This window comes from Chamaea fasciata, unplaced genomic scaffold (assembly GCF_029207755.1).
Source record: "Chamaea fasciata isolate MVZ Bird 193981 ecotype frontalis unplaced genomic scaffold, bChaFas1.0.hap1 SCAF_1, whole genome shotgun sequence".
Classification (NCBI taxonomy): Eukaryota; Metazoa; Chordata; class Aves; order Passeriformes; family Sylviidae; genus Chamaea; species Chamaea fasciata.
Window position 1 is genome coordinate 100,569,830 of NW_027094086.1, and position 12,137 is coordinate 100,581,966.

The following is a 12,137-nucleotide window of genomic DNA, read 5'->3' on the forward strand; positions in this document are numbered from 1 at the left end:
ATCTGGGGGTGGGGGAGTGGAGAGGATACAACTTGGCACCAATCCAGAACAGGAAGGGAGTGACCCTGAACTTAAATGACAAATCATAGAACAAATCAAGAAACAAAGGGGGAAGGGGAACCTGGACCCCACCAATCACTCAAAGTCTTCACCAGAACTTTCTAGAGATCAGGGTGAGGCTTCAAAGTGACAGGCAGGACCCAGGTGTCACGTAACAATGATGGATTGATAAATAACTGGGGCAAACCATTATGGGACAATACATGGGTGTATGGGGAAAACCATTCTGAAACAGTAAAAGACAACCAGATATATGCAAAAACTGTGAAAACTTCAAAACCCACCACTACACCAATGTTTGGTAAATCCGAATCATTTTCAAGACATATTTTCTTCTTCAGTTACACCATTGTGACTGACTCAATATATAATGGAGCTGTATATGTACGTTGTAGAGCCTATGAATATGTTAAGCAAAATTTCCATGATTCTATATGAATTTCTACAATTTTAGTTTGTGCTTAGATTTTTCCTTACTAACAGGGGAAAGAAAAAAAAAACAGCCCAGTTTTGTAGAAGAGATTGTCTATTATTCTCAAGGGACAGACACAGCATTTCCTCTTGAAATTGAAACACTGTATCTAACTCTGATGTAGAATAGCTTCCTTTATTTGTGTAAAAGGGACGCTGTTGAGAGCATATTGTTAAGCAAACTGTTTAAAACAAAAATCAAATACTGCCAATAAAGGTCTAGTATTCAGATTTTGAGAGAAACAGCGTGCAACTATTTTGCACATACAACTATGTTTTATATATTGAAACATCTGCTGTACATCATTAGGAGAGAAATACTGTTTCAAAAGCTGATAAAAGATAAAGCATGGATAAAAACCATTAATTTTTATCTCTGATGTCAGCTGTGCAAACTTAAATTTTACTTTTTTTTCTTACCAACCTGTATATATTATTTCCCCAACTAAACGCAATTTGTGATAATACTTTGACAAATAACGTGAAGGTTCTGGCTTCCTTTTTTCCTTGTCAAGTTTGGGATAAGCAATACATGGGAAATGTAGGTTATGAGTTTGGACTTGGATGTTTATTATTTCTTATCTATTTGCAGACTCACGAGCCATGAGCTCTAACTAGCAAGTTAGAGAAACGAGGAAAAACGGAGTGCTTCTAACTATTTCCAAGGTTCTTTAAGTGATAATTACCCAATAACGAGGTGACACCTATATTATTTATGTTTTTGACCAAATAATGACCACCCAAGAACCGCAATGCAGACCTTTTTCACCCAATTACAGAAAACCACCCAAAACCAGGAAGAAAGTGAAGAAGGACTTAAGACAACGTCCAAAATCCTCCATCTTGACCCACATGTATTACTATATACCAAAATCTTAAATCTCAGTTTTTCACCCTGAGATCACGCAGTACTATTGAAACTACACGCCCACAACCGCCAGGCTATCGCTCAATCTTAAGAGCCTGTTTCAAGGTCTCAAGTCAAATGTGCTTCGCTTGAGGGTCAGCACCTTTTAAGAGAGAAAGCCTGAAATTTTAAGTCTCCAGGGTTCCAACAAAATAAATACCATAACCTTTAAGTAAAGTGAAGAGCTGATGTTTAGGCTGCTAAGTGTCCATTAACAACATGCTCGGCACCCCAAAATAACAAGCGAAGACCCACAGCAAAAACTTCTAAGAAGCAGAAGATTAACATTCTCTCCTGAAAATGAAAGCTCTGTCAGCAGGAATTTAGAAGGTCTGGCCAATCCTTTTTCTCTTAACACATTTTAAAATGTGTTTGTATGTTTCTTCATTGTTTTTTATAAATATCCTACTTTGTATATTTTTCAGTTAAGAAAAAGAAACTATTGACTTTCTTTATATATACACATACATAAATAAAATGTGATGGAAACACATACAAGGCTAAACAATGGTCCATCTTCCATAACTGAGCTAATACGAAAAAAAAAGAATCCAAGACTGTAGAGCATCCGAACTCTGAAACATGACACATGCAAGAGAATCTTTACCTCGGAGATACTCAGTGACTGCAGGAGAGCTCAACACTGATCTCACTACAGCTTCATATATTGTCAGATGGGTCTCTTTTCCTTTAAAATGTTCCATCTGCTACATATATATATAATTACATAAATGCCTGTGATTACCTGTGATTTATTTGCAGAAATATTTTAAACCTATAGCTTAGCATTCTGCAATTACTAATAGTATTTTAGAAGTTCAAAAGGATTTGCTTTTTACTGTCCTACTTTGTGGTATGAAGTTCAAATTCAGGCTCTTTCTGACAGCACCTCTGAGAAAGAAAGGATATGTAATCCAATGAAGAACAAACCCATTGCTAGGACATTTACTGAAAAGCCTGAACTGAGGCTTACTTCCTGAAGAGGTCAAAGCCTCCCTGATATTTTATTTGCATTTTAAGCAATACTCCAAGCCACCTCTGCACTGAATTACACAGCACTCACGAAGATACTGAAGTTGCAGTATGGAAATTCCAGAACATTTAACATTAAACACATTTCTTGCTTTAAGATATCATAAGAATATTTAACTGTGGCATAAGCCGAAATAATTGATATTGGAAGAAATCCAATTAAATATATTTTTTCTTCAATTAGTAAATCTAGCAGGCATCATTAAATGAAAACATCCAAATTTAAACTATACACTCAACAAACTCATCAAAGAACATTACAGCACAAAAAAAGAAAATACCTCCAAAAGGAAAAAAAAAAAGTTTTATACTTTGTTTTCTTACTTAAACTAAAAGTGTAGCTTTGCTGATTAAAAAGCAGGATCTACATTCCCTTCTGCTTTCTAATAAATTCTAATTAAAAAAAAAAAAAGTAAGAAATGGTTCTTTACATGTAAAACAGAAAAAGAATGTCTGCTTGACTTATGCAAGTTAGATGAAATGGCTCTAATGAGTTTGTATATTTTTAAAACACTTGAGTATGTTTCTAGGTTTCTCACCCTGATAATTATTAAAGTAAAACATGCTTCCTTTTTTTTTAGGAATATTCTATCTTTCAATTAAACAAAGACTTAAAAAGCTTGAATGGATCCACTTTGTGTGTACTCCATTTTCTAGGTTTCCTAGGAAACCTTCAATCCTTGCTACATCCTATGTGGAAAGGCAATCATATTTTTCTAATGGATAACACCATCCAATTCCACACAAAGTTTAGTAGAACTACTGAAGCAAAATACTTCTATTTTCTATAGGAAACTTATGGCAATTAATTTAGAGAAGTAATTTGGACAGCTACCAAATACAGACAGAACAGCAACCTCTAGGATTAGTAAGTGCTTTTTACACATGGTCAGTCACAAAAAGCTCCTCTGTTCTTGCTAAAGTCCACAATAGCATTCCTGTGTTTTCTAGCACAAGACAAATCTGCATCATGGTTATTGTTTCATTTTGTTCTATCAACAGCCTCTTCATTCCAAATATCTACAATATTTTCTCTTTTCACTACCAAACACCTTTTTAATTGTAGTTAAATGAGTGGAAGAGTTGGTACAGTTTCTTACAGTAGCATCTATGGAAGACACTATGAAAAACAGAAGTCCTAGAAAATATTTGTTTGGAAAATTCAAAGGACTGATCATTATCCTTTAGTCCACGGTGAATATAGAATCAGTGTTTTCAATGTGAGTACTACAGTATTTACTCAATAGTCTGTAAATTTCTCTGTTAGTGCCTACTCTCCTGTTACTGGTGAATCACTGGGAAAACCACAACAGACAAAATATCAAAATATTTGGGATCAACATGATTGTACTGACAGGTTTTGCTGAGAGATATTTCAACTGCTTTAAAAGATGTCACATACAGTAGATTATAAGTGGTAGCTACATAAAATACTATCCAGAGATTTGCAGGTACCACAAATCCACCATGAAAATTCTTTTATATTTCTGCATACTATAAATATTGTTACCGGTTTTATAGAACTATTAATAAACTTTCACCTTTATGCACAACATTTGTGCCAGAGATTAATGGACTTTCTCGTTTCTCTGTCGAAATTTGTATGCTGCTTTAAAACCATGTATGATTAAGGAATGGCAAACAGAACAGAGGGAAACACATCTATCTTATAAAATGTCTTTCTTATGGCTACTGAGTAGTTAATCCAGCATGTAATTTTTTGTAGTCAGATAACGTTAAGCTATGCACATTAGAAACCTATGACTTTTCTCCAACCTTTCTCTGTCTTACTCAAGTACCAAAAAAGGACCATAACTTTATAGTTATGACAAAAGAAGTGCAAATTAACTGAAAATCAGCTAGGTATACACACATCAATAAAAGCACATTGAGATGGATGAAAAGTTGCATTGATTTTGTTGGTGGTTTTCTTTTAACTCAAGGGGGTTAAAGAGCTAATAAGGGTCAAATCAAAAAGTTCATTTAAAATCCCTGATTTCAGCAGCCTCAAGTTAGAAATGTAAGTCATCAGAAAAGAGATGGCAAGTTTCTTTTCAGAAAGAATCTTGAACTTCACACAGATATGAAAATCTTAGAAGTTTATTAAACGGTAAGAAAAGAACACAGAAAATACACATTAGCTTACCCAGTCCAAAAATTTTGCATCTCTCTCATTTGTATACACAGAAGTTAACATAAAATAACAATTTTAAACAAAGCATTTTAAAGCAAAATGTGGCAATTTGGTAGCTGATGTCTACACAGCTCAACCCTCTATGGACTGATGGTGAGGTAGGTGACTGGGGAAAGTAAGCCTTACCAGCCGTGCCACACTGAAGTCAACTGTCTTTCAAACTTCAAACACCTGTCTTGCTGAAGCTGTAAACAACCAGATGCTCATTCCTGTAATGCTATCAACAGTGACTTCAGTCAGCAAGGCTCTTGGTTTAGAAAAGGAAATGCTGGGGATAGGGAAGGAGATTTACAAAGACTGGGTGTGTCTCAACAAGTGTGAATTTAACAATGCCTCCCGTCAGGCAAATTAAACATCTTGCAATACTCTTTCCCCTTCGGGCACCCTCCTCCACTGTTTCTAGGTGGAAACCATTTAGCAACGACTTTATTAACTGAGGATCAAGTTCCTCTGTGTTTCCTTCCTGCTCATTCCTTTTCCCCTCACACTTATATACACAGCATGCAGCTGTAGTGTACAGTCAAGAAGAAGGGATTTAAAATATAAGTGCTAGGATTAGACATTCCACTCTGAATCATTTCCAGCCCTAACAATTCTGAGTCTACAATAATTTAGTTAGAGCTGCAGGAGCACTAATCATGCTGAATCTACGTGTTCTTCTTTACGTGAAACTGCTTCAATTTAAAGGCTGAGGGCATGTCTGCTACTTGCCTTGCACCTACACTCATACACCCCCCACACCCTCTGTACCATTTACAGGTTAATTTCACAAAGTACCTTGGAGCACACATTTAGACACCCTGTCTTAAAATGTTTCTATGTTACTGAGGTGCATGGTAGGATTAATATTCAAGTTCTGGAGCAATTTGAAGAAGATCAACAGATTAAGCTCCCTTTCTCAAAGTGGCTTCTTTTAAAACTGGTATTATACTAGCTTTTGCACAGATGCATCTCAAATCTCATGTTCACTCTATATATGTGTGTCTTGACATATGCATGCACATATATATACACATACAACAGAATCTGCATTGTATCTGGTATTATTGTGTTCTAGTTGAAGCAAAAATAAAAGTGGAACGGAGGTAGAGGGGGAACAGAGCAACAATTAAAACTTGGTTCTTTTGTTTTTGAGTTAGATGTATATATAACTCACAAACCAGAGGTTTCCACTGGAAACTTAAAAAACAGAGTGCTCTGTAGTCTGTCAGTTCTCACATGAGCTGTGAGTCTCAGGGGCCTCAGTGGTAGCCATTGAACCTGACCTCCACCCAGGTAGGGTCATTATAAGTTGACTCTTGGCACACACACAAGAAAGGAAGGCAGAGGTAATTTGCTTTGGTCAGAGTTCTGCTTTCTTGTCATTTGGGAAAATGTAACCTAGATAGACAGGAAGATACAGAAGGCACCAAAACTTTTTTTTTTTTTTTAAACTAAGGAGGAGATGTGCAAATGTCAGCAGCGGGAGGAGAAAGAGGAAATAAAATGAAGAGGGGGAAGTGGGCCTGTAGGAAGTGAAGGAAAATGATGGGGATAGGAAAAAAGCAGCATAGAAAAAAGAGGACCAGAGATGGGAAAGGAACAACACCACCAATAGTAAAACAAGTTCAAAATGCCCCACAGGCCTATATCCTTCTTCCCTGTGAATATCCTATGAACCAGTGGTCTTTGCAGCGTTTTACTCATTTCTCCATAGACTATGGAACTGAAAAATACTCCATGTCTCATGATGGAACTGCTTTCTGTAATCCCTCCTCTCACTTCAGTATGAGGGCAGGCTCTCTTAGAAGCAGCATACCATTCCACAGTGATGTACCTTCCCATCACTTTTATTGAGATCCGACATTCTCTGTGGATATGTGAACTTACCCTTCCTTATTTGCTCTCCCTCTCTACCTTTCATTTGTGCCCTACAGAGGGAATTGAGATGTACAGAGAGCAAGATGGATTAAAGAGTTAAGGACAAGAATGCCTCACTCTTCATTTCTGTCAGAGAAGAAAGAGGATGAGAAAATTCTACCTGAAATGAATGGAGCAATTCACACCTTTCAGAGGTGTTGTTTCAAGTTACATATATGCCTGAAACCACATTCATACCCATGTTGTATTCTCACTCACTTCAGTATATCTGACTTTGATGAATACATCATTTCACACCCATCTGAAAAGTCTTCTGTTTAAAGGTCAATTTATTCTAAGTGCTGCATAATCCCCATGGTTACCTAACTGCCTTGAAATCTGGCATGGTTACCACAGGTGGTGAGTAGAATTATTAGTCTAAATTAGAGGTCACTTGAGTCAAGAATTCCCAAGATAGAGCTTTTTTCTTTAAAAACCCAGCATTCCTTATCATTGAGCAATTGTCCCAATGCTTCCTTTGTGCACACATCTAGAAAAAAACTGTGACCTAAGAGTCTCAGTTGCTCAATTTTTTACTCTAGCAAATGAAAGCCATCAAGTGTCTCCTTGGTATTCAGAGTTCAGATGCTTTCAAAAATTTCAGCTCCACACATGAATTAAATGCTCAAGACTTCAGGGAGTCATTGACCCTGTGAGTCGGTCTGAACACCTCCTTCTATTCCTATACAAAGCCTGGCAAACCCTTTTTCTTCAGAGGATGAAGTAAAGAATCCTCCTTTTTGCACTTACTGAATGCTTGGAAGTTAGGAATTAATTGCAGGTAGTCCATTTTGAAAAATAAGAAAAAATTGAAAAGGTGAAACATAGCTCCAGAAACAGCTCAGAAAGGATAAGGGCAAGAGGACAGTGTAGACAGGTCAATGGAAGCATACTCCAGACTCTGGTGGAACGGTGGTTTATAAGGATTGTAACAGCACCAAAGGCTTGAAAAAAAAAAAAAGCTTACATCTACTGTGCAACAGCAGCGCTATACATAAGCAATTGCAGAGTACCAAGTATCTGCCATACATGCTGCTTAAATACCAATGACTTAGTTGAGCAGGAAGGGTGTGTAAACCCAAAATGGCAGCAGGAGAAGTTTGGGGAAAAAAGGAGTGGCTCATCTTAACAAAAGTACTGTACTTCACACAACTGTACTTCATTTGCAAGACTGAGAAAATCTATGTCTAAGAATATTTCTTCTAAGCTGCTCCAGCTCATATCTCCACAAATTCATTTTAAGGTGGAGAGCAGTGCATATACATTGAGTGAATGGAAGGGTCTGCAGGTGTTTTTAGTGCAAGTAATGCACCTTAGGGTTATATTTTCCATGTGCTGGAAGCTGTAATACTATCAAGCAATCAGTGAATAAATTAAGGTGTTTTTCAGTGAAATTCTATCATTACAATTTTGTCATTTCCCTTCATTTCTCAAGGGTTGACATTTTTCAGCACTGAGAAACTATTCATTTAATTCTCTGAGTAACTTCAAAAATAAGCCACATATAAATTTACAAAAAACTGTGTATTAGTGAATTAAAACAAAGTTACCATGGAACATGTGTGGGAACACATTCAACTTCCATTAGAATACCAAAGGTGTTTGTTATATCTGTGTTTTATAACTGATTGCCAGATGAATTCACCATAATATGACATAACAGAATACTTTAGAAATGTCTACTCCAAAAGTGTGTATACATTTACATACTTGCACATAATATGCAGAAATTCAGCCTAAGTCATAGTAATAGAACACAAACTATGAGGAAAAAAAGGACATAAAGCAGTAATTAGAAGAGCAATAATGTAATTTGATTAACTGATAGCTACAGATGTAAAAACAAATTGTAATTTTGGCAATTCAAAGAACAGTTGTTCCTTGAACTTTATCTTCTTGTTCAGACATAGGAAAAAAAAATTACAACATCCAAAATTAACCAGAAGCAATGAGCTACCAAGTGACTGATCAATGGATGGCAAAATAACCCTCTCACAAGGTACCAGGGTACATCAAATACCATACTACATGAAGTCCAAGTAATAAGTCAATATTAACCAACTTTGAAACTAAAATTATGCATCAAGAATGTAAGAGCTCAAAACTAGGTCAAAAGATAAATTGTGGCCTTTCAGGAGCCCAAAACTTATAGCAAGAGTGGCCTCATCTGTGCTATCACAATCCATTTGTTATAGAAAGGTAAAAGAAGAGTTCCAGAAGTTAATCGAGGACAGTTGCACCATAATTAATCAAAAATGCAAAGTCACCTGGTACTTTGGTTTTTTCACCAGGGGCAGGACATCTGAAAATGGGCAGGGAATACAGAGACAAAAGTACAAGTGCAACCAGAAGGGGTAAAATAACTCTCTACACTCTTTATTGGCTCACGATTCTGGTTCTCAATATCCAAAACATGTGTGGGGTTGAGAGTGGGAGGTGTGGATGTGCTACTGAAACTCTTTTTCTTGGATGTAATGAAAAGGGGAGACACCTGATTTAATGCTTCTAAACTCCCTCAGTAAAATTGCCCAGTGATAACTGTTATGCTTTGTTGACAATGACTAATACTGACCAAGTGTCAACATGATAGTATGACTTTTCTTGAATAATAACCACCTCTTGTGTTCATCCCCAGAAGCATGAGGTGCTGCTAAAAACACCTCTGTGAAGATTTACACAGATTAGATTTTTCTTTCTTACACAAATTCATCATCCTCTCCATTAAACAGAAGAGGACTCCACAAATACAAGGACTTCTCAAACAGAATGAGGAAGAAAACGAAGCTATTTTAATCTTTCAAATAAAAGGGGTTTTGAGTTTTCTCTTTAAAAAAAATAAGTATTTAGTAGGATGATTCCCAAAGAGAAAACTAAACACATATCCTTTTGATTTTAAAAGGAATGGCCCAGGGAGAATTTGTGGCACAGAGTACCACAATACAGAATCAGCACTAATGGAGTAGCAGCAAGTGGAACTTCCCTGGATACAGAAACACTCATTGAAAACCTTAAAATCCCACAGCAAAAGTAAATGGTGCTCCAAGCACTTTTTCCAGGTGCTACATTCATCCAGGGAAGCAGAAAGCACTGGTTTCACTAAAATTCAAGTTAGTGTTGAAAAGAAGTTAAAATGGTTTCTGAAAACTTAAATCTGTGATCTGGCTTCTTTAGTTCACACTATAGTCTGTGTGCAAAAGGCAGACTATTTAACATCACTAAGTTTTTGCAATACCTTTTATAAAAACTAGAGTACCTCAAAAGAGTAAAATAAAATTTTCACATGATGAGGATTTGTTATACATCATTATTTGCATTAACAGATTAAATGTAGATTCTTCCCTTTTAATTAACTTACCGGGTTGATAATATATCAATAAGTTCTTTTCTGTTCTGGACTCTGAGTGCATTAGTTTTGTATCTGGAATCTTTACTAACTTCAGGCAAATTCAGGATCTAGGTAAAAAATAAAGCTAAGTAAGAAATGTGCTCGACAGCATATATATGTAACAAAATAATTACTGATTTTTAAAAAACAGTGATTTCCAATAATCACTAATTATCAATCATATAAATAAATCAAAAATTATTTATTACTCCTTTTTGTAAAAAGCCTCCTGGTTAACGTTACATAACAAGTAAAGGAAAAAGAGAGAAATCAGACTGAAAATCCAAATCTTAGCTAACAGCTTTCGGGATTAGCCAGGACAAATTCTTACCACAGAATGCTGAAAAAGTAAGTTAGTAACATGGGAATGGATAGATCTGTGGGGTTATCCTGCACAAACTTATATGTTACAAAATAAGAAATATGTCTGTACTTCATACACTAGATGGAGAAAAGACATGTCTAAGATTATTTATTTTCACTTCAGTAAACTCTGTCAAAAAGAAAAAAAAAAAGTATTTTTCTATTGAAACACCATTAGTCTTCTTTGTTATTTTTTTCCAAAAGAATTACTAAAGAAAAGTGGTGGTATAACCTCTAAAAGGAGAAATATATCTTTGATGTGTAACTGCCACATTAGAATTTTAAACAACATGTGAAGACAATGGGTATTATACTATAAAGGAAATTATATATGCAGAATGAATCTTAGAATTTTGTACAGGCATTCATTAGAAAAAGCAGCTGTGTGGAAAATCAATATAATTTACCTACTTGTGCCACAACAACTTTCTATAGAACATAAATAAACATAATTAGATGTGATTTCTAAAAATACACCAATTACAACAGCTTCAGAGAAAGGCAGCATAGAATCTTATAAAGAAAGAGACTGTCACATATTCTTCATGTATTTTTAGTCACTAACACACACTGAAGCTCAGTTTTTGTTATGACGAGTCTTATAATCATTCTAAACATGCTAGATTTTTATAGGTCCATTTGTAGGATGGCTTACAAAAAAATACAGCGTCTCAAACCTGAAGTTCCTATAGCCCATCATTCTATCTCTGCCTGTGGTCTGATGCTTTGGAAGAGTTCAAGAACAGGGCCAGTACATATAACACTTCCTTAATATTCATCCAAACTCCAATCCCCTTTTGATTAGGACATTTCTGAGTTGAAGGTGTTTTCTATATATTTAGCAATCATAAATGGATTTATGTTTTATTAACATGTTCAGTCGCTCCTTGAATCCATATGCCTGTGTACTACCACATGTAAGTGATACTTTAGTTGGTGTCAATCTCTCTGATACTTGCTACAAACATAACAGTCTACTAATTCCTCTGACACTGGTTTAGACCAAGGCCACAATCATTTAATGACTCCTGACTTTGCTGGAGTGAATAAGGATGCAGCTTCCTTTACAAGTGAACAGCTGTTGATGATATAAAACCATTAGCAAAACAGATATTCTTTCAACAGATACTTAGAGATATTAAAAACAGATAGTCATCTTTGACATAATTTTCACCTGGAGTGACAAAATTAAGCATGGAAACAATGTATCTGTAAGTTATGCTAGAACAAGGGTGATGATACAAAGCTTTTCTGCAGATTTTTATCTGCAAGGTAACATAAAACATCCATCCAGCCTCTTCCATCAATACTTAATTCACAGTATGTTTTCTTTTCCTTCTGCATTTATATAATCTAGTTTATGGAAATCAAAACATGTCATAATTTAGCATTAGAAAATAGCTAAATTTTTCTGTCTGGAAGTTTATCGATACTGTTGGTACCCCTTAAAATTATTTTCTTTTTTTTAATACTGCTGCTATTTTGGAGTTAAAAATCACTGCTTTAGAAAAAAAAAATCCTGTTAAAAAAAATCCTGTAAAGTTGTTCAAAGTAAATGATAGTGAACACTTATGTGAGCTTAAAAAAACACAAAAAATTAATCCGAAAACTATGGTTCCATTTGATGAGTTATATGAAAAATGATCATATGGAGTTGCTCACTCTACTGTTTTAATTAATGTTACTGATTTCAGCTTTAACTTAATGTCCATCTGGTGTAAAGCTTCATGTCTATATATGTTCTTCTCAATTTTTTTTGTGACTAACAAATGCACACTTGAGAAGTTATTCATTAATGTACCATTCATCTTTTTGCATCATGTTGC

The 12,137-nt window shown here is 35.4% G+C and overlaps 1 protein-coding gene across 17 annotated transcripts in view; it reads right to left on the bottom strand.

Moving 5' to 3' along the window:
* Positions 1-12,137, bottom strand: part of SUGCT (succinyl-CoA:glutarate-CoA transferase) — a 326,113-nt gene that overhangs the window by 191,768 nt on the left and 122,208 nt on the right. For all 17 annotated transcript variants that reach the window (XR_010722266.1, XR_010722267.1, XM_066190930.1 and 14 more), the window contains one exon: positions 9,919-10,016. Coding sequence is in view for 15 of the 17 variants with exons in the window: in XM_066190930.1 (XP_066047027.1) it covers positions 9,919-10,016 (98 nt within the window). In the remaining 2 variants the exon portion in view is untranslated. The remainder of the gene's footprint in view (positions 1-9,918; positions 10,017-12,137) is intronic.